A 24,708-nucleotide genomic window follows, 5' to 3' on the forward strand; every position below is an offset into this window, starting at 1 on the left:
GGATTAATAGTCTATGGACTTATTAAAAACAAGGGTGAAATTATGTACAAGGACACTTGGCATAATTGATAACAAAGTACTAAAACATTGGGTTACACGCAGCCGATAACCTGGTGTAATTATTAAACAAAGTATTAAAACCTTGTTACAGTTTAGGTCCCCAATTAGTTGGAATATTTGACTTCGGGTATAAGGATAATTTGACGAGGATACTTGCACTTTATATTTATGACTGATGGACTGTTATGGACAAAAACCAGATGGACATATTGAATAATCCAGGACAAAGGACAATTAACCCATGGGCATAAAACTAAAATCAACACGTCAAACATCATGATTACGGAAGTTTAAATAAGCATAATTCTTGTATTTCATATTTAATTTCCTTTATTTTATATTTAATTGCACTTCTAATTATCGTACTTTTATTTATTGTCATTGTATTTAATTGCACTTTTAATTATCGTACTTTTTAATTATCGCAAGTTTATTTTATCGCACTTTTATTTATCGCAATTTCATTATCGTTATTTACTTTACGCTTTAAATTAAGTCTTGTATTTATTTTTAATATTTTACATTAGGTTTTAACTGCGACTAAAGTTTTTTTTAAAATCGACAAACCGGTCATTAAACGGTAAAAACTCCCTTTTTATAATAATAATATTACTTATATATATTTGTATTTTTATAAATTAAAACTAATATAGCGTTAAGCTTTGGTTAAAGATTTTTCCCTGTGGAACGAACCGGACTTACTAAAAACTACACTACTGTACGATTAGGTACACTGCCTATAAGTGTTGTAGCAAGGTTTAAGTATATCCATTCTTTAAATAAATAAATATCTTGTGTAAAATTGTATCGTATTTAATAGTATTTTCTTGGAGTTAGCTATACAGGGTTGAGGTTAATTCCAAAACTATATATACTTTGAGTTGTGATCTAGCCTGAGACGTGTATACACTGGGTCGTGGATTGGGTCAAGATAATATATATCAATTTATTTCTATACATCTAACTATGGACAACTAGTTGTAGGCTACTAACGAGGATAGCTGATTTAATAAACTTAAAACATTAAAACGTATTAAAAATGTTGTAAATATATTTTGAACATACTTTCATATATATGTACATATTTGTTATAGGTTCGTGAATCGAACAGTGGCCAAGTCTTACTTCCCGACGAAGTAAAAATATGTGAAAGTGAGTTATAGTCCCACTTTTAAAATCTAATATTTTTGGGATGAGAATACATGTAGCTTTATAAATGTTTTACAAAATAGACACAAGTACATGAAACTACTTTCTATGGTTAAATGATCGAAGCCGAATATGCCCCTTTTTGCTTGGTAGCCTAAGAATTAGGGAACATCACTAATTTTGAGAATTAGTGCACGCCTAATTGACGCGAATCCTAAAGATAGATCTATTGAGCCTAACAAACCCCATCCAAAGTACCAGATGCTTTAGTACTTCGAGTTTTATATCATGTCCGATGGATGTCCCGTAATGATGGGGATATTCTTATATGCATCTTGTTAATGTCGGTTACCAGGTGTTCACCATATGAATGATTTTTATCTCTATGTATGGGATGTATATTGAAATATGAAATCTTGTGGTCTATTATTACGATTTAATAAATATATAGGTTAAACCTATAACTCACCAACATTTTTGTTGATGTTTAAATCATGTTTATTCTCAGGTGATTATTAAGAGCTTCCGCTGTTGCATGCTAATATATGGATAAGATTTGGAGTCAGCATGCTTGTATAATATTGTTTAAAACTGCATTCAAAATTTCCTTTGTTGTAACAAATTAATATTGTAAACCAATATGTATTGGTAGTGTGTAAGTGTGTTATTTAGGCTTACCACTTGCCTGGAATAAAGGACTCTCTCTCCTCCCTACTTTTTCTCCAACGTTTCAAAATATTCTTAAACTCCAAACAATTTTTGACTGCAAATAACAAGCTAACACCAGAAAATTAGAAGTCACCACCACTACCTTTCAACTTAAAATTAACACACGAACCAAACAAGCCTGGTTTTGCCGTTGTCGGAGCTCCGACGCGCCACCAGGAGTTACCGTTGGAGGTGGGTTTCTCACGGCAAATAAACTGCTTTTTCGGCCAATCCCCAGCGAGTGGGTTATCACCGCTTACATATCGGGCTCAGGAACGTTCTTACTCACAGGAATCAACCTTTTTGGCTTCACCAACAATGCCGTTTTCCGCTAACTGCCGATGGAAGTACCGGAAATTAACATTTCCGGCTAGTTACCTCTTACTTCTTTCCTTCTGTTTTGGCTAACTGTTTTTGTGATCTTGCTTGTTTACATAATATCTTCCTTTAACTCCATTATTAGTATTAATAAATAAAAATTCCTACCATCTATCATTAATAGTATTAATAAATATTTATTATTTATTTTTACAACTATCATATCTTTTTATTATTTTTTGGCAGTATCACAGCTTCTTGTTTTGATGGCTATTATAGTTTAGTGTTGGATAGATACTATATTTAGATATATTTATTTTTTTTAGTCCCTCTGGTGCTTGCTTTTCTTTTGTGTAGCTTATAAAATAAGATTGACGCTACTCTTGCTTTTTACTACTTGCTATTACGTGCTGCTACTTGTGGATAGAAACGTCCTTTTACTCGTTTTTGCTTGCTTTTTACTTCGGCAATTGTAACTCTTTTCTACTTTTAGTGTGTTGTTTATAGGGTAAGATTAACTTGACACATACGCATGGTTACTTGAGGTCATGTCCTATTAGCTTAGGGGCGGGTAGGTCTAGAGGGAGTAGAGATACTCGCGCTAGGATTAGAGTAGGTAGTTGGAATGTAGGAACTTTGACTAGCAAATCCCGTGAACTTGTAGACTCGTTACTTAAGAGTAAAGTGGACATATTGTGTGTTCAAGAGACCAGATGGAGGGGTGAAGAGGCGGTTGACATTGGCGACTACAGGTTGTGGTTTTCAGGTTCTAGAGCAGCTAGAAACGGGGTAGGGATTTTTATAGGACCCCTTTATAAGAATAATATTGTGGGTGTGTATAGGTGTAGCGATAGAATTATGTCGGTTAGGGTGGTTATCTAGGAGGAGACATACATGGTCATTTGCGCTTACGCACCTCATACTGGTTTAGGAGATGAAGAAAAAAGTCGCTTTTGGGAATCGTTAGATGAAATTGTGAGGAGTTGCCCCGTTGACCATAGTTTGCTTATTGGGGGAGACCTTAATGGACATATAGGAACGATTTCGGACGGTTATACGGGTGCTCATGGGGGCTTTGGGTACGGAGTTCGAAATGAAGAAGGACGCTCTATTCTCGAATTTGCGGTTACCCACGATTTGGTTGTTGCAAACTCTTTTTTAGGAAGACGGAAGCACAGCTAGCAACTTTCCATAGTGGGGGACATAGTACCCAGATTGACTATTTGCTGCTTCGTAAAGGGGACCTTAGGGCTTGCAAAGACTGTAGAGCCCTGACTACCTGGACCTGTTCCACCCAGCACAGATTATTGGTCATGGACTTGGTTCTGCAAAGGCGGGTTACTAGGAGAGTGAGACCCGCCCAACCTAGGATCCTTTGGAAGAACCTGAATGAAGGGCAAGCCGAAACTTTTAAAGCGTCATTTTTGGAAAGAGTAGGGGCATGAATGGATACTGTTACTCAAGTGGACGCAGACCAGATGTGGAATAGTATGGCATTAACTATTAGAGATGTTGCCAAGGAAACCTTAGGGGTGGCAGTAGGGACATCGAGAGGACACACGTCTGGTAGAGAATCATGGTGGATTAGTGATAATGCTAAAAACGAACATATATTTTATAGCATTATTCCTCAAGAAAGACAAGCTTTTAGTTGCAATTGTCCTATTTACAAGTGATATTCGTTTAAATAATAAAAGGTGAAGACAAAAGACAGATTCGACGAATTGAAGACGCAAATGACCAAAAAGCTCAAAAGTACAAAATACAATCAAAGAGGTTCCAATTATTGATAAGAAACGTCTCAAAATTACAAGAGTACAAGATTCAAAACGCAAAGTACAAGATATTAAATTGTACGCAAGGACGTTCGAAAATCCGGAACGGGGACCAGAGTCAACTCTCAACGCTCGACGCAATAGACTAAAAATTACAAGTCAACTATGCACATAAATATAATATAATATTTAAATAATTCTTATAATTATTTATATATTATATAATATAAAAATCCGTCGGTAAACAAAGAGCCAAAGCTGGGTGAGCTGTAAAAACAAACTCCGCGACTCGCGGAGTTTGAAGAGCAAAAAGGGCGCGAGTCGCGGAGATTACCTGGACTCAAATCCCTATAAAAGGCAACGCAGTTTGATCATTTTTCATCATCTTTTTCTATCTCTCAATATATCTATACGTAATATTTATTTATATTTTAATTTTAATTTTAATTTTAATTTTAATTCTAATAATAAGGGTATGTTAGCGAATGTTGTAATGGTGTAAGTCGAAATTCTGTCCGTGTAACGCTACGCTATTTTTAATCATTGTAAGTTATGTTCAACCTTTTTACATTAATGTCTCGTAGCTAAGTTATTATTATGCTTATTTAATTCGAAGTAATCATGATGTTGGGCTAATTACTAAAATTGGGTAATTGGGCTTTGTACCATAATTGAGGTTTGGACAAAAAGAACGACACTTGTGGAAATTAGACTATGGGCTATTAATGGGCTTTATATTTGTTTAACTAAATGATAGTTTGTTAATTTTAATATAAAGATTTACAATTGGACGTCCCTATAAATAACCATATACACTCAATCGGACACGATGGGCGGGGTATTTATATGTACGAATAATCGTTCATTTAACCGGACACGGGAATGGATTAATAGTCTATGGACTTATTAAAACAAGGGTGAAATTATGTACAAGGACACTTGGCGTAATTGATAACAAAGTATTAAAACCTTGGGTTACACTCAGTCGACATCCTGGTGTAATTATTAAACAAAGTATTAAAATCTTGTTACAGTTTAAGTCCCCAATTAGTTGGAATATTTAACTTCGGGTATAAGGATAATTTGACGAGGACACTCGCACTTTATATTTATGACTGATGGACTGTTATGGAAAAAAACTAGACGGACATATTAAATAATCCAGGACAAAGGACAATTAACCCATGGGCATAAAACTAAAATCAACATGTCAAACATCATGATTACGGAAGTTTAAATAAGCATAATTCTTTTATTTCATATTTAATTTCCTTTATTTTATATTTAATTGCACTTCTAATTATCACACTTTTATTTATTATTATTGTATTTAATTGCACTTTTAATTATCGTACTTTTTAATTATCGCAATTTTATTTTATCGCACTTTTATTTATCGCAATTTCATTATTGTTATTTACTTTACGCTTTAAATTAAGTCTTTTATTTATTTAATATTTTACATTTTGTTTTAACTGCAACTAAAGTTTTTAAAATCGACAAACCGGTCATTAAACGGTAAAAACCCCCCTTTATAATAATAATATTACTTATATATATATTTGTATTTTTATAAATTAAACTAATATAGCGTTAAGCTTTGATTAAAAGATTCCCTGTGGAACGAACCGGACTTACTAAAAACTACACTACTGTACGATTAGGTACACTGCCTATAAGTGTTGTAGCAAGGTTTAAGTTTATCCATTCTCTAAATAAATAAATATCTTGTGTAAAATTGTATCGTATTTAATAGTATTTCCTAGTAAAATATAAGCTATTTCATATACACCTCGCATAACATCAAGTATTTTTGGCGCCGCTGCCGGGGAACATCTAGCTTAAAAGTCGGAAGCGCAACGCTAATATATATAAAAAATAAAAAGATTTTTATTTTTAGTTTACTTTTATTAAAATACGCTTTTGTAAAAATACGTTTTAATATATTCGAAAATATAAAAAGAAAACAAAAATATAAATATTTTTAACAGTTTGTTAAATATTTAAGTTTTATAAAGTTTCTTTATTTTTATTTTCTAAAAATATAAGTTTTATTTAAATATTGTGTTTTTATTTAAAACATAAAATCAAAAACTGAAAAAAAAATTTATATAAATATCTAGTTTTAAGATTTTTATTTATAAAATTGTAACATATTTTTATTTCTATTCTAGTTTTTAAAATATAAATTTTATTTAAATTATATAAATATTTTAATTAAATAAAAAACTGAAAAATAAAAAAAATATATATAAATAAATAAAAAAACCGAAACCTGTCAAACGAAGCTACCTAATCTGAATTTTCGAACCCCGCGACTCGCGGAGTTTTCCAGCTTCGGGCACCGCAACTCGCGGAGCCGCCCTGACACACGTGACCAGAAACCCTAATCGCAATTAATACGGGGTAATTATTATTATTATTAACTTTAAACCTAATTAGGTTATTTATATTATATTAATTAGTATAGTTATTTTATTATTTGTATTATTTAGTTAAATTAGTTTAATTAAAATATAAAATTAATAGTTTTATAAATTAAATAATATAAAAATAATATTTTTATAAAAATTGTAATTTTTACAACTTTTAGTATATTTTTATATTTTGTCCCTTTTTAATTGTTTTAGCGTAATTTTTGTGTTTTTCGCTCATATTTAGTTTTAAGATATAGTTTTTGCCATAGTAATTTTTTTTTACTTCTAGATTTTTAGACTTTGCCATAAAATCCCTTAAGTACTTTTTCTTTAGACTAAAATTTAGGTGCTTTAGAATTTTGCGACGCCTTTTTAAGTTTTAATACCTTTTTAAGATATTGTCATTTGGGATATAGTTTTACTTGTAAGCTTTAATATTTTTCGACGCCTTTTACCTATGTATCAATTATCATTCCAATTAGTAATCTCAATTTGCGATTATAATTTTAAGTTAGTGATAGTAATAAGGTTGGGTTAGTCGAGTGTTTTTAAGTTTTATAGTCATTTCTTTTTCTTTCTTATTTTTCGATGCCTTTTTCAATCTATTTCTTTTTCGACCTTTTTCGACGCGCTCTTTTTCTTTCTTATTTCTCGCTATTCTAGTTTTTAGGACATAGATTTTTATTCTACTTCTTATCTAAAATTCTTAAAATTACGAAAATTTATTTTAAGTGGTTAAATTGATAGACATCAAAATTTTCTGGTTCGTAGTAATAGTTGGATTTGTACGTGGACCGGTTTATTGGAGCCAAACAGTACTCAATTATATTGAGACCAAACGAATCCTGCCCCTCTGCTGCATCTTTTGGCTATTCGAAACGTGGGCAAAATCAGAAAAGTCTATTAATTGGATAACTTATATAATTTTTCTTTCCTTTTAAAAACTAATAGGATATTCAGTGAATGCACCGAGCAAGACGTTCACCACCTTTTGTACGTTCACCACCTGTAACTAGATCAAGACATCTAGCAAATATTACCGCCGTTAATTTTTCTTTAGAATCATCATCCAGTCGACCAAGTACTCCAGTTCAAATTTCCGATAATCCATTTTTTGAGCCCGACCTCACAATTGAGAATCCGGAAAATATTCAGGGACGATTCATAGATCCTGAACCACTAAACTTTCCTCCGGAACCACAAATCATTCAAACAGAGATTGTTGAGGAACGAACCATTAAATCAGAATCCTCTAGTGATTCCGATTCAACAAATTCAATTATGGAGAATCTGGAATCTTTAAGTATGGAAGACCGAATGAGAGCTAAAAGCACTGGCCAAGGTCATGCAATTACTCATCCAGACATTAATACGCCAGATTATGAAATCAAAGGACAAATTCTACATATGGTGACTAATCAATGCCAATTTAGTGGTGCGCCGAAGGAAGATCTAAATGAACATCTTCGTACCTTTAATAGGATCTGCACACTATTTAAAATAAGAGAAGTTGAGGATGAACAGATATATCTCATGTTATTTCCCTGGACTTTAAAGGGAGAAGCCAAAGATTGGTTGGAATCATTACCTGAAGGGGCGATTGATACATGAGATGTTTTAGTTGAAAAATTTCTTAGACAATTCTTTCCGGCATCTAAAGCCGTAAGACTTCAAGGAGAAATTGTTACATTCACACAGAAACCAAATGAAACTCTATATGAGGCATGGACAAGATTTGGAAAGTTATTGAGAGGATGTCCGCAACATGGTTTAGACACTTGTCAAATAGTACAAATATTCTACCAAGGATGCGACATCACTACAAGAAAAGACATAGATATAGCAGCTGGTGGTTCTATTATGAAGAAAACCGAAACTGATGCTTACAAAATTATTGATAACACTGCTTCCCACTCACATGAGTGGCACCAAGAAAAAGATATCGTTAGATCATCTAAAGCAGCTAGAGCCGATTCTAGCCATGACTTAGATTCCATTTCAGCAAAGATAGATGCTGTCGAGAGACGAATGGAAAAGATGACTAAAGATATACACTCAATACGAATTAGTTGTGTGCAGTGTGGAGGACCACATTTGACAAAAGATTGTCTCAGTATTGAATTAACAATGGAACAAAGAGAGAATGTTTCATATCTAAACCAAAGGCCTGGAAATAATTATCAGAATAATTATCAACCGCCAAGACCGATTTACAATCAAAATCAGAATTATAACCGAAATATTCATACAACAACCAACAAGGTCCTAGTAATCAACAAGTATCCAACAATACTTACAACCAGCAAAGACCTAATTTTCAAAACAAACCACCACAAACCGATGATAAAAAGCCGAATTTAGAAGATATGATGACGAAGCTAGTTGAAACTCAAACGCAGTTTTTCACATCTCAAAAACAAACCAATGAACAAAATGCTCAAGCATTTAGAAATCAACAAGCTTCTATTCAAAACTTAGAACAAGAAGTAAGTAACCTAGCAAGGTTAATAGGTGAAAGAAAATCGGGAAGTTTACCTTGTGATACAAATGCTAACCCCCGGAATGAAACAGCTAAAGCTATTACCACAAGAAGTGGTACAACACTTAAACCACCTGAAATACCTGAAAATTCTGATGAAGCTATTCCTACTCTACAAGAACCACAACCTGAACAAGATAAGGAAAAATAACCGGTAGTTGAAAAGGTTAATGAAGATAACACAGTTAAGGCTAAACCTTATGTTAAACCATACCAACCACCACTTCCTTACCCGAGTAAAATGAAAAAGGAGAAACTTGAAGCCGAGCAATCCAAATTCTTGGATATGTTTAAACAAATAAATGTAAATCTTCCTTTCATTGATGTGATTTCGGGAATGCCTAGATATGCTAAATTCTTGAAAGATCTAATCACAAATAGAAAGAAAATGGAAGAACTCTCGGCTGTTACTATGAATGCTAATTGTTCTGCAGTACTGTTGAATAAGATACCAGAAAAATTATCTTATCCAGGAAGTTTCACAATTCCATGTTTTCTGGGTAGTCTTAGTTCAATAGAAGCATTAGCAGACTTAGGTGCTAGTATAAATTTAATGCCGTATTCATTATACGCTAAACTAGACCTTGGAGAATTGAAACCAACAAGAATAAGTATACAACTAGCCGATAGATCAATAAAATATCCTAGAGGGATAATGGAGAACATGCTAGTTAAAGTTGGTACTTTAGTATTTCCAGTAGATTTTGTTGTTCTGGACATGGAAGAAGATTCTCAAGTTCCTCTCATATTAGGAAGACCATTCTTAAACACGGCTAAAGCAATGATAGACGTGTTTGGTAAGAAACTGACCCTAAGTATAGAGGACGAGAGTGTTACCTTTTCAGTTGATAGAGCAATGCAACAACCGCAATCTGCAGATGATACATGTTATTATATTCAAACTATAGATTCACATGCAGAATTGTTAGAAGAATTTCCAGAATTACAAGGAACAGGAGAATGTTCTTTAGGAGAAGGAACTGAACCAATTGATGAAACTGAAATGTTAGCTACACTAATGGCTAATGGATATGAACCAACAATAGAAGAAATTCAAATGCTAAAAGAAGAAGACAGATATCGATATAAATCATCGATAGAAGAACCTCCGAAATTAGAGTTAAAGCCATTTCCAAACCATTTGGAATACGCTTATTTACATGGTGAATCTGAATTACCTGTAATAATATCGTCTTCTCTTACTGAAAATGAGAAATCACAACTCATTTCTGTGTTGAAAGCTCATAAACCAGCCATTGCATGGAAGATTCATGATATTAAAGGAATAAGTCCTTCGTATTGCACACATAAAATCCTTATGGAAGAAGGTCATAAAACGTATGTGCAACGCCAACGAAGACTAAATCCTAATATGCAAGATGTTGTTAAAAAAGAAATAATTAAACTGCTAGATGCAGGTTTAATTTATCCGATCTCTGATAGTCCATGGGTAAGCCCAGTTCAATGCGTGCCTAAGAAGGGTGGTATGACTGTCATTACAAATGAGAAAAATGAGCTTATTCCTACTAGGACTGTAACAGAATGGCGTGTATGTATTGATTATAGAAAATTAAATGATGCCACCAAAAAAGATCACTTTCCCTTACCTTTTATTGATCAAATGTTGGAAAGATTAGCCGAAAATAGTTACTATTATTTTCTTGATGGTTTTTTCGGATATTTTCAAATTTCAATAGCACCCGAAGATCAAGAGAAAACCACGTTCACGTGTCCTTATGGTACTTTTGCTTACAAACGCATGCCATTTGGACTTTGCAACGCCCCTGCAACCTTCCAAAGGTGCATGATGGCGATTTTTCACGACATGATAGAAGAATGCATGGAAGTTTTCATGGATGACTTTTCAGTCTTCGGTGATACTTTTGAATCATGTCTAGTTAATCTGGAACGAATGCTTATTAGATGCGAACAATCAAATCTAGTACTTAATTGGGAGAAATGCCATTTCATGGTTAAAGAAGGCATTGTTCTTGGACATAAAATCTCAAAGGAAGGAATTGGAGTGGATAGAGCTAAAGTAGATGTAATTGCTAAACTTCCACATCCCACCAATGTTAGAGGAGTTAGGAGTTTTCTAGGGCATGCCGGTTTTTACCGACGTTTCATAAAAGATTTTTCTAAAATTGCCACTCCTATGAATAAACTCCTAGAAAAGGATGCTCCATTCATCTTTTCAGATGAATGCATCACATCTTTTAATATTCTTAAAGAGAAACTCACTAATGCGCCGATCATGATAACACCAAATTGGAATCTACCGTTTGAACTAATGTGCGATGCAAGTGATTTTGCAATGGGAGCCGTCTTAGGACAAAGGATTGAAAAACGATTTCAACCTATATATTATGCTAGTAAGACTTTACAAGGAGCACAAACGAATTACACAACTACTGAAAAAGAACTCCTTGCTATTGTCTTTGCTTTTGACAAATTTCGTTCATATCTCGTTCTAGCAAAAACGGTGGTCTATACCGACCATTCTGCTCTTAAATACCTATTTTCGAAACAAGATGCTAAACCACGATTAATTCGTTGGATCTTACTCTTACAAGAGTTTGATATTGAAATCCGAGATAAAAGAGGAGCAGAAAATCTCCCCGCTGATAATCTTTCTCGTCTTGAAAATCCTGAATTAGAAGTTCTAAATGAATCGGCCATACAAGACAACTTTCCTGATGAATATCTATTGAAGATAGATTATAATGAAATTCCATGGTTTGTAGACTATGCAAACTACTTAGTATGTGGATTCCTTGAAAAAGGATTATCGTACCAAAAACGAAAGAAATTTTTCAGTGATATAAAACACTATTTCTGGGAAGATCCACATTTGTTTAAAAGTTGTCCCGATAGAATAATACGCCGATGTGTATTCGGAGATGAAGCTAGTAAAATTTTAAACCATTGTCACACAGGACCAACAGGAGGGAATTATGGGCCTCAACTAACAGCAAGAAAAATTTATGATGCTGGATTCTATTGGCCTACAATTTACAAAGACGCACACTTTCTTTGCAAATCCTGTGATGCTTGTCAAAAGGCCGGAAAAATAAGTCAACGTGATGAAATGCCACAAAATGTCATTCAAGTATGTGAAGTATTTGACATTTGGGGTATTGACTTTATGGGTCCATTTCCAAAATCTCATAATAATCTCTATATTCTCGTAGCCATTGATTATATATCTAAATGGGCGGAAGCACAAGCTCTCCCAACTAACGATGCACGAGTTGTAGTCAACTTTTTAAAACGTCTTTTTGCAAGGTTTGGAACACCGAAAGCTTTAATAAGTGATCGGGGTACTCATTTCTGTAATAATCAACTTGAGAAAGTTCTCAAAAGATATGGAGTAACTCATAAAATCTCCACCGCATATCATCCACAAACAAGTGGACAAGTTGAAAATACCAACCGAGCTTTAAAACGTATTCTAGAGAAAACCGTAGGATCAAATCCGAAGGAATGGTCCATTAAATTGGAGGATGCACTCTGGACTTTTAGAACAGCCTACAAAACTCCAATTGGAACCACACCTTTTAGACTTGTTTATGGAAAATCATGTCATCTTCCAGTAGAAATTGAACACAAAGCATTTTGGGCTTTGAAGACATGTAATCTTGATTTACATGAAGCCGGACGTCTACGATTAATTCAATTAAAAAAATTAGAAGAATTAACACAAGAAGCATACGCAAATTCGTTAATCTATAAGGAAAGAACGAAGAAATGGCATGATAAAAGAATCAGAAGTTCAAAAGAATTTAAAGAAGGAGACAGAGTTCTTCTTTTCAATTCACGATTCAAGCTATTTCCTGGAAAATTGAAATCGAGATGGTCTGGACCATTCATAGTCAAAAGAGTTTTCCCATACGGAACAGTAGAGTTAATAAATTCAAATGGGATTGAATTTAAAGTTAATGGTCACAGAGTTAAACATTACATAGATAGTCCAATGGAAGTCGACAACGAAGTTAATCACAATTTCGATACCACAGCTAACTAAGTGTGGGGAGAATCAAGTCTTTAAAGGATAATATGTATTTCTGTTAGAGTTAGATTGTCTGTTTTCGTGTAGTTCTCGAAAATGGAACCCGAATGGTCTTTCCCTAGCAGACCCTAAAGAACTAGTCTTCTCCCCCCATTCTGAATTTTTATTTTTTTAGGAAATGAAGACTTCCTTTGAACTAAACCATGGTCTAATGCTACACGCTTTGATCACTAAACGTAATAATGACACACTTCCGAGTGATCTAGTATCATTAATCAGAGAAAGATTGGACGGCGTAAGAAAAGAATCCAGATGCGAAGATAATAAGTTACAATTTGGTAAAGGAAAATCAAAATCCGCAGCGAAAAGAAGAGCACGACACCTTGAAAGATGTCACAAATGCGGAAAATGGTCACATGGAGGTAAATGTTCAAATAATCAAACCTATTCAAACACCGAATGTGTTACTTTATGCAGAGACGGACCGTTCATATGTTTAGAAGAAAAAACACTGAATGCTCGAGGTTACGCCTATGTAGCCATGGAAAATCAATTAAACCGACTATCTTATGAATGGGATAGATCATATCACTAAGAATACTATCTCACAGGTAAGTCTGTACAGTTTTTATTTTTTATTTTCATTTTTAACCTTTTGATAATAAACGCTAATTTGTTCGCTATAAAGTATTAAATTGGTATTCGATGAAATTAGGTTTGGCGACCGAAATTATTGATATCATTCAAAAATTTATTACATCACTGCGAAATTTAACGTTTATTCTTAAGGTATAAATATCTTTAATCAATCAAACCAAAATATTTCAAAAATTCGTCATGAGTTAAATTAGGTCATGGAACCGAAATTACTTTACCGAAAAGAGGGGCGTATATTTTTGATAATATTTGATTGATTAAAGTGGGATAAAAAGCCAAAAAGATTTTTAATTTTATTTTTACCATGTTTTTAAAATTAATATATAAATCTTAAATTAATATTGTAAACTTTGTAAAATCAATATATTTAAGTTTGTCAATATTTGAAAAATTAATATTTTTAAGTTTGTATGTATAACAACAAAAATATAATATAAGTTTGGTGTGAATTTATAATATGAATTTTTAATTTAAGTTTGGTGTGAATTTTTAATTTTTAAAATATGAATTTTTAATTTTATGCATTTTAAATTTAAGTGGTGTGAATTTAAAAACAAAAAAAAATTACTTTATTTCGCTAAGTTAAAAATATGATTTGTAAAATTCGTCGTAAGTTGAAGACTATGTCTTTGAACCGAAATTGCTTTACCCGAGGGAGGGACGAGAACTTTTATTATCATTATTTTTAATCTTATTGAATTAAAGTATGCCAAAAACATTAAAAAAACCCAAAAATCTTAGCTTTTAAAACAATCGCTACAAAGAGACAAATTTTAAACTTTTGTCGAAGGACGGACTAGGACATCGATCCGAAACCACCTCGTCCTAAAATAAAGCAAAACAAAATTTTAAATTTATTTTATATTTGTTTTATAAGTTAAGGTTTATTTAAAAAAAACAAAAAAAAAACAAACAAACACCGCGAATCGCGGTATTTGAAAGAGCCAAACGCCGCGACTCGCGGAGGACCGAAAATACAGGAAAAAAAATAAAAGGCCGAACAGATCAGTTGCACCCACACCACACCCCATTTTACTGCGAAAATACACCCGAAAATACCGAAAAACAAACACCAAATTCGCAATTTTTGACCGTTTATCATCAAATCTTTTACTAAAATCATGTTGAGAAGGATGTTATCAAGGAATTACTCAAGAAAAACGGTAAATTTCTACACCTAAACACCATTTAATCCGAAAATTAGTGTTCTTGAGCAATTGTTTATCCAATTCGAATTTGATTATTTTTAGTGTAATTATGCTTAAATTGCTTATGTATTGTGCTTGTATAACCTAGATTGATGCTATTTAACATGATTAGAAGCCTTAAACTTCAAATTTTGAGTAATCTAGGGTTTGTGTTCTTGAGCAAATTTGAGGCTTTTTGATATAAACAGGTTATGGCCGATTTTTGTCATGAATTATTACTAAATTAAGTAGTGTAACATGTTTAGGTAGTTAAATGATCCAAACTTTGAGCCTAAACATGATTTTTAAGAATTAAAGTGGACTTTTTCAAGTCTAAAATTCATGAACTTGATTTATTTGATATATTTGCCAATTGAGACTTGTTTAATTGTTAGTAATGATTATTTTGACATGTTATTTGAGTTGAATGCTTATGAACTTGGCGTACATTTTCGTATATGCTTATTTGAAAAAGTGTAGATTTGATAAAAATATGAAAATGAGCTTAAGTTTGATATAAATTGAACATGTCATTGTAATTATTTTGATTGATGATTTTGCTGACACTAATGCATATTTGGATGCACAAAAATTGTGTTTGATGTGTTTTGCAGACTGAAAGGGGTGAATCTTCATCCCAAGCTCGCAATGCTCCTGCTGAGAATGCGGAACAATAAGAGGTGGATAACTACTACAAACAAGATATACCTCATCCAGTTATGACATTTTCAGATATGCACTTGGAAGATTTGCACCCGAACTTGAGATTTGACAGACGTTGGATAGATTATCCAAAATACCAAAGGGGCTTGCATACTCTTTATTCTAAAGTTGTTGAAGTACCTAGGGTAATAGAATGGGGACCATTAGAAGCTGTAGAATTGGCCGGGCCAATTAGGGAATTACTTACGCAGAGGTATGGTAATTCTACTTTTAACGATTGGGTACGATTATTCAGCATGCGTAGACCTGTATATAAAGTATGGTGTGAAGAATTATTGTGTAGTATAGAAATAAATGATTGGGTAGCTAGTTTAACCGATCGATCTTTTATTAGATTTTTGTTAGGAGGTTCAATGCGCCACATGTCTCTACTAGACATGGCTCAGGCCTTACGTATATATACACCTGAGGAGTTAGCATCTGCCGATTGTAGAGGGTTGATATTGAACGGTAGGAAAATTGATGAAAATTTTGATACGCATGGTGTATGGAGTCAAATGACTAGCCATCACCGATTTAAAGGAGGAAATTACTCTTATTTGGATATAGATAGAGCAGAGTTAAGAGTAATTCATAGGTTTTTAGCCAATTCGATTACACAAAGAGGTAAGAATAAGGAAAAGGTAAATGAACAGGATTTGTTTTACCATATGTGTATTCGAGACCCACAAAGCACTGTAAGTATACCGTATTGTGTGGGTTATTATTTATCAGCTATGGTTAGGGGGATGAGACCACACAGTATAATAGGAGGTGGTATATTTATTACATTAATTGCTGAGTATCTCGGTGTGGATATAAGTCGGGGGGATTATTAATCGAAGAACCAGAACCCCACGATACAATTGGTTTAAATGTATACCATGGTGCTAAAGTTTTGAAAAGGCAAAATAACACCGCAGTACGATATAATGGTAGACATCCACAGGTTGAGAGAAACTAACAGCCATGTAATGTGGGAGGGGGAAATGAAATGACATAAATGCAAAGGTTTATAGCTTTACAAGAATATGAAATTGCTAGACAATGAGCATTTGAAGATTGGCAAGTTCATCAAAACCATATCATAGCTCATTGCCAACTCGTAGATAGAAACTATATTCCTACTGCAAAGCCCGTATTTCCTCCATGGTCTATAGAGATTCAACCACCGTATCCTACTTATAACCCAGTAGAAGCATTTTTTAACACATACGGTTATGCTTGGAACCCCTTCTGGTATCAGTATCATCCCTAGTCTACTTAGTTTTATTTATTTTATTATTTGTAATGTTGATACATTTAATACTTATGTTGGAATTGTATTAGTTTTTATAATTTTTTAACTTTTATTTTTAGATTTTAAAAATTTTTGAATGTGGGGTAATATACCAAACTTCAAAAATATGTATATATGTTTGCAGATTATCTTATGTACACAACAGGGTAAAACAACGCATTTTCAAAGCCTGGCATTAAGTTCAGCAAAAGCTACTAATTTTGACGACAAGATGACAAAAAATGTGATATAACAACAGACGGAATGAACAAATGATATGTACCATTTATCATTCAGCAAACAAACGCCAATATGTCTGGAAACTTTGGTAAAATTTAATCATTTCTACGCCAATCACCCTCAATAATTTAAATTGTTACTGATTTCTTGCAAATGAGGGCATTGCAAGATCTTAAGTGTGGGAAGGGGTTAAATTCTTTCGGATTTTTAAAATTTTTATCTTAAACACTTGGTTACCATTAAAAATACTAGTAAAGCAGTAGTTGTATTAGAATCTAGTGCTCTCTGATAATAAAAAACAGCCCTAGTCTTATATACTGACTACCCAATTCTAGTAAAATTTTCAAAATTTCCAATTGAATGAACTCAAAATCATGTTTATACATATTTATGAACGATAAAACTAGGTGTTAACACCGAAATTATTGTTATCTTGGAAAGGACATAAATTGAGAAACAAATCAAAATGTTAGAATTCATTTAAGAATGGAATAGAGGAGAACAAAAAGAAAAAAATAAAAGCCAAGTGTGAGAAATTTTCACCAAGTTATTCAAAATATATATCACATATTTTTGTACAAATAATTGAAGATACTTTTGTTTTGGACTAAATTAACTGTTTTACCCGATTTACTGTAAAGAAAAGATGGATCTACACGATGAATCAATTCCATCATTAAAAGGAAGTAAAGTCTTCCGAAAAAGACACGTGCTTCTTGATTTAGGTCATGAAGTTGTCGTCCAGACCAGCTATAGGTTGATGAAAAATCTAGAAAAGTCATCTCTAAAATCAGCAGGAAATCCACGGACCTCAGCATAAAACAGGGTCGCCAAGTGGTCAGATTTATCCTAACCATGAGAAGGATTTATCTCGTACAATGGGGGGACACCGTGCAAATTAGCTTGATAAGACTAATGAATCAGATCCCTAGAAAGGATAATCTCCTTAAAGATTAAAAATCAGCTTTTAAGACTGATATTACTCAATCCTTGAGATTGACCTTAAAGATTGAGAATTCAAACTCATGGAATTCAATGATATCTAAACTCGAGCTTGAACGAGAAAATATTTTGATCAAAATTACAAACCGATTTGTTTTCTAAAAACCCATTTTAAATGCGTTCATTACCATTGAACGTAAAATCCTAGGAATTCACCTGAAATTCATTAGGTCACCTGAACCAAATCGGGTGTCAACCGTAAGAACGGTGGTTGTATAATATGGTCAAAGACAGGACCTTGTGCCAGACCGAAAAATCATAAGGGTGAGCTTTACTATTGCTCCTACCAAGGATAGTAATTGCGTCCGACACGTTATAGACCATAATTAAAAGCATGTCAGGGGACATTGCCTTAACAGTTGCTTGTTCAACGCTTTCCTTTACAACCGGACGGTAGTTTACCGAAAGGTAATATTCGAAATAAGTATACTGGACGTGTTGCTTTCCCAATTCAAGGTTAGCAAGTGGGTGACACAAAACCGCAAGTTTTGAGCTAAAATTTACAAATCTGAAACCCACCAAACCCACAAAAATATTTTGCAAACACCGGTGAAGGGTTATTCCGGAAAACTTATCTAGGGTAAAAGCTAGATTGAATTTTTCAAAAAGATCAAATGTTTTCATAAAGATCCAATTTTCTTAAAGGATCTAAATTTTATAGTCATGTGGGACTGTAAACCACATCGTTACTACCATTGTTTATACCGCCGTAAAGAAATCACTGATGTACAAAGTGTGAAGAATAAAGAAGTGATTCTAGTATTTCAAGACTATATTGCTTGAGGACAAGCAACGCTCAAGTGTGGGAATATTTGATAATGCTAAAAACAAACATATATTTCATAGCATTATTCCTCAAGAAAGACAAGCTTTTAGTTGCAATTGTCCTATTTACAAGTGATATTCGTTTAAATAATAAAAGGTGAAGACAAAAGACAGATTCGACGAATTGAAGACGCAAACGACCAAAAAGCTCAAAAGTACAAAATACAATCAAAGATGTTCCAATTATTGATAAGAAACGTCTCAAAATTACATGAGTACAAGATTCAAAATGCAAAGTACAAGATATTAAATTGTACGCAAGGACGTTCGAAAATCCGGAACCGGGACCAGAGTCAACTCTCAACGCTCGACGCAATGGACTAAAAATTAAAAGTCAACTATGCACATAAATATAATATAATATTTAAATAATTCTTATAATTATTTATATATTATATAATATAAAAATCCGTCGGTAAACAAAGAGCCAAAGCTGGGTGAGCTGTAAAAACAAACTCCGCGACTCGTGGAGTTTGAAGAGCAAAAAGGGCGTGAGTCGCGGAGATTACCTGGACTCAAATCCCTATAAAAGGCAACGCAGTTTGATCATTTTTCATCATCTTTTTCTATATCTCAATATATCTATACGTAATATTTATTTATATTTTAATTTTAATTTTAATTTTAATTTTAATTTTAATTCTAATAATAAGGGTATGTTAGCGAATGTTGTAATGGTGTAAGTCGAAATTCTGTCCGTGTAACGCTACGCTATTTTTAATCATTGTAAGTTATGTTCAACCTTTTTAATTTAATGTCTCGTAGCTAAGTTATTATTATGCTTATTTAAATCGAAGTAATCATGATGTTGGGCTAATTACTAAAAATTGGGTAATTGGGCTTTGTACCATAATTGGAGTTTCGATAAAAGAACGACACTTGTGGAAAATAGACTATGGGCTATTAATGGGCTTTATATTTGTTTAACTAAATGATAGTTTGTTAATTTTAATATAAAGATTTACAATTGGACGTCCCTATAAATAACCATATACACTCGATCGGACACGATGGGCGGGGTATTTATATGTACGAATAATCGTTCATTTAACCGGACACGGGAATGGATTAATAGTCTATGGACTTATTAAAACAAGGGTGAAATTATGTACAAGGACACTTGGCATAATTGATAACAAAGTATTAAAACCTTAGGTTACACTCAGTCGACATCCTGGTGTAATTATTAAACAAAGTATTAAAATCTCGTTACAGTTTAAGTCCCCAATTAGTTGGAATATTTAACTTCGGGTATAAGGATAATTTGACGAGGACACTCGCACTTTATATTTATGACTGATAGACTGTTATGGAAAAAAACCAGACGGACATATTAAATAATCCAGGACAAAGGACAATTAACCCATGGACATAAAACTAAAATCAACACGTCAAACATCATGATTACGGAAGTTTAAATAAGCATAATTCTTTTATTTCATATTTAATTTCCTTTATTTTATATTTAATTGCACTTCTAATTATCGCACTTTTATTTATTGTTATTGTATTTAATTGCACTTTTAATTATCGTACTTTTTAATTATCGCAATTTTATTTTATCGCACTTTTATTTATCGCAATTTCATTATTATTATTTACTTTACGCTTTAAATTAAGTCTTTTATTTATTTAATATTTTACAATTTGTTTTAACTGCAACTAAAGTTTTTAAAATCGATAAACCGGTCATTAAACGGTAAAAACCCCCCTTTATAATAATAATATTACTTATATATATATATATATATATATATATATATATATATATATATATATATATATATATATATATATTTGTATTTTTATAAATTAAACTAATATAGCGTTAAGCTTTGATTAAAAGATTTCCTGTGGAACGAACCGGACTTACTAAAAACTACACTATTGTACGATTAGGTACACTGCCTATAAGTGTTGTAGCAAGATTTAAGTATATTCATTCTCTAAATAAATAAATATCTTGTGTAAAATTGTATCGTATTTAATAGTATTTCCTAGTAAAATATAAGCTATTTCATATACACCTCGCATAACATCAATTAGTGATGAGGTTCAAACCAAAGTTGCGCTTAAGCAACTGAGGTTTAGAGAGCTCATTACGTGCTGGGATAGGACAAGTGATGAGAGAACTAGGGCAGAAGAGATGTATAAAGAAGCCAATAGAGAAGCTAAGAAGGTTGTTGCCCGTGCAAAAGATAAAGTGTATGAAGACTTGTATAGGAAACTAGACTCTAAAGAAGGAGCAAATGATATTTTCAGGATTGCAAAAGCTAGGGAGCGTAGGAGGAGGGATGTAGATAACATCAAGTTTATCAAGGATGAAGCCGGTCAAACCATAGTGAAGGAAGAAGAAATTAGGAAAAGATGGAAATGGTATTTTTCATCTCTTTTCGTGGGTGAAGGACCCGGGAGCCAAGAGGACCCGCATGACTTGGGAATAGGACAATTCCAGAACAATAATTTCTGTAGAAGAATCAGTCAGGAAGAAGTAAGATCAGCATTACGAAAGATGGGTAGAAACAAAGCTGTAGGACCAGACCAGATTCCAATAAAGGCGTGGCGGTGCCTTGGCGAGGATGGTGTTAGGTGGCTGATGTGTCTTCTCAATAAGACGCTTAGATGTTACAAAATGCCTACAGAATGGAGACTCAGCGAGATTATCCCCATCTACAAAAATAAAGGGGATGCCCAAATCTGCGGTAATTATAGAGGCATAAAATTACTTAGTCATACTATGAAGCTTTGGGAGAGAGTGTTCGAGACTAGACTTCGACGTGTAACTACGGTTTTAGAAAACCAATTTGGATTCATGCCAGGGCGCTCTTCGATGGAGGCAATTCATATTTTAAGAAGCGTGATGGAGAAGTATAGGGAGAAACAGAAGGGTCTAGATATGGCCTTCTTAGACTTAGAAAAGGCCTATGATAGTGTACCGAGAAAGCTAATTTGGAAGACCCTTAATGTTAGGGATATCCCAAGTAGATATATTAGAGCTATTATGGATATGTACAATGGGGCGAAGTCCTGTGTTCGAACGCCTGTGGGAAACACAGAGTATTTCCCGATAGAAGTAGGCTTGCACCAGGGATCAGCCCTTAGTCCTTTTCTTTTTGCTTTGATCCTCGACGAGCTGTCTCGAGGAATAGAAGAGAACATCCCTTGGTGTCTGATTTTTGTCGATGATATCGTGCTAGTATCGAAATCAAAGGATGAGCTTAATAGAAGACTTGAACAATGGAGGGAGGCCGTAGAACAAAATGGGCTACGGATCAGTAGATAAAAGATGGAATATCTTAGGTGCGATTTCAGTAGGACTGAGGATAAACTAAATGTTGGAGGGAATATCAGCATTGGAGACCAGATCTTGTATCCACACGAGTCGTTTAGATATCTAGGTTCGATCCTCCACAAATAGGGGAGGATAGACGAAGACGTGACTCATCGTATTAAGGTAGGTTGGTTGAAGTGGAGAGCAGCGAAAGGGGTCTTGTGCGACAAGAAGATACCGCTCAAATTGAAAGGGAAATTCTTCAAGGTGGCAATTAGACCTGCCATGTTGTACGGAGCAGAATGTTGGCCTATGACGAAGGCTCAAGAGAGAAGGATGGAAGTGGCAGAAATGAGAATGCTTAGGTAGACGTGTGGTAAAACCATGTTAGATATGATCCCAAATGGTGTGTTTAGGGAAAACCTTGGAGTGAGTAGCATCATCGACAAGCTAAGAGAAGAACGGCTTCGATGGTTTGGGCATGTGATGAGGCGACCACATACTGCCCCGGTTAGGAGAGTAGAGGCACTCACAGTCGATGGCGTAAGGAGAAGGGGTAGACCTACTCGTAGGTGGATGGATAGACTAAGGCTCGACATGAGGGAGCTTTCGTTGACTGAGGACATGACTTCTGATAGGGGTGAGTAGGGGGCTAGAATTTGAATAGTCGAGTAGGGTTACTTTCTATTATTTATTATTATTATTATTATTATTATTATTATTTTGTAGTTTTATTAGGATTATTATTTTTTATTACTATTATTATTATTATTATTTTTATTATAATTACTATTATTATTATTATTATTATTATTATTATTATTATTATTATTATTATTATTAATTATTAATATTATTTGTATTATTAATTATAAAACTATTAACTATTACTTACTATTATTATTATTATTATTATTATTATTATTATTATTATTATTATTATTATGTAGGTTTATTATTACTATTACTATTACTAGTTGATGAGTAGGTTTGGTATTTGGCGTTTGTATGTAGGTTTGTTTGTATGTATGTATGCGTGGTATGTACGTATTTATGGATGTATGTATATAGGTTTGGTAGTGTAGGCTTTTATGTCTACGTATGTATGTCTTGCCTATGCATGTATGTTAGATTGTTTTTGTAGGTATATATGTTTGTTTCGGTTATGTATGTATGCTTGTTTTTGTTTGTTTTATTGGTGTATGTATGTAGGTTTGGTTTATCTTGTAGGTTTGTAGCTATGTTTATGTACGGATGTTTGTTGGCATGTATATAGGTTTATGTTTTTGTGTGTGTGTGTGTGTGAGGGGGGGAGGGGGTGGGGGTATGGGAGGGGCGTGTGTGTTTGTGTGTGTACATATCGTTTGGTGCACCCTGAGGTCATTATGGCTGAGGACAATCTTTCTTTGATCCTGAGCTTGATTGGTATTCTTCTAGTTGTGTGTCATCAGGGATGTCTACCGTAATGATGCATGAGTGGTGTTTGGTGTGTTACCGGTGGTTGGCCCCTTGCTTGCGCAACAACGCCCACCTGGCATGCCTTTCGTGTTTCTGTTTTCAAGGCCCCTTGGCTCTATTTATTGAGGCAACACCAAGCGTCGATTAAGTGGCGTCTTGACTGCCGCTTAGAGCCTAAATTGATTTTCAGACAGACTTTTAAACCCATGAAAATCTGATTCTACCATTTTCATGGCGTCTTAATTTTATTTTATTTTTATTTTCTTTTTATTTTTATTTTTATTTGCATTTTCTTTTTTTCTTTTTATTTTTATCCTTACTATTTTTTTTTCCTACTATTTCTTAGTTTTTATTTAAAAATAAAACAAATTTCCTACTTTTTGGCCGGAGGCCCACTCGGAAGCAATCTCTGTATCCGTCGAATAAAGACAGGGATGACTTTCTCTACTTTTCTGAGTGGTGAAATGACCTGTTTTTATTCTCGGGTAGGGGAAGGATTGTCTACATCTTACCTCCCCCATACACTGTAGTGACCCGAACTTTTCCATGTTTATATATTTTAATTGAGATTGATATTTACATGATTAAATGTTTCCAACATGTTAAGCAATCAAACTTGTTAAGACTTGATTAATTGAAATATGTTTCATATAGACAATTGACCACCCAAGTTGACCGGCGATTCACGAACGTTAAAACTTGTAAAAACGACATGACGATATATATATGGATATACATATGGTTAACATGAGATTATGATAAGTAAGTATCTCCATAAGTATATTAACAATGAGTTATATACATATAAACAAGACTACTAACTTAAGGATTTCGAAACGAGACATATATGTAACGATTATCGTTGTAACGACATTTAAATGTATATATATCATATTAAGATATATTAATATATCATAATATCATGATAATATAATAATTTAACATCTCATTAGATATAATAAACAATGGGTTAACAACATTAATTGAGATCGTTAACTTAAAGGTTTCAAAACAACACTTACATGTAACGACTAACGATGACTTAACGACTCAGTTAAAATGTATATACATGTAGTGTATTTAGATGTATTAAAATACTTTTGGAAGACTTC

The 24,708-nt window shown here is 33.4% G+C and overlaps 2 protein-coding genes and 1 non-coding gene across 3 annotated transcripts; 2 read left to right on the plus strand and 1 right to left on the minus strand.

Annotated features, from left to right (window-relative positions):
• The first annotated feature begins 3,129 nt into the window (after positions 1 to 3,129).
• Positions 3,130 to 3,680, plus strand: LOC139870241 (uncharacterized). The gene is made up of 2 exons (XM_071858074.1): positions 3,130 to 3,314; positions 3,398 to 3,680. Exons 1-2 carry the CDS (start codon positions 3,130 to 3,132, stop codon positions 3,678 to 3,680), a joined length of 468 nt encoding a protein of 155 aa, XP_071714175.1.
• Positions 3,681 to 21,636, plus strand: LOC139870242 (uncharacterized). Its single transcript, XM_071858075.1, has 3 exons — positions 3,681 to 3,814; positions 20,914 to 21,569; positions 21,611 to 21,636. The coding sequence occupies exons 1-3, from the start codon at positions 3,681 to 3,683 to the stop codon at positions 21,634 to 21,636; spliced, it is 816 nt and encodes a 271-aa protein (XP_071714176.1).
• On the minus strand, positions 8,093 to 8,199 carry LOC139873731 (small nucleolar RNA R71). The gene has a single exon (XR_011767456.1). It is a non-coding gene; the product is annotated as a small nucleolar RNA R71 (small nucleolar RNA).
• Positions 21,637 to 24,708: the final 3,072 nt, after the last annotated feature.

This window comes from Rutidosis leptorrhynchoides, chromosome 10, assembly GCF_046630445.1.
Source record: "Rutidosis leptorrhynchoides isolate AG116_Rl617_1_P2 chromosome 10, CSIRO_AGI_Rlap_v1, whole genome shotgun sequence".
Taxonomy (NCBI): Eukaryota; Viridiplantae; Streptophyta; class Magnoliopsida; order Asterales; family Asteraceae; genus Rutidosis; species Rutidosis leptorrhynchoides.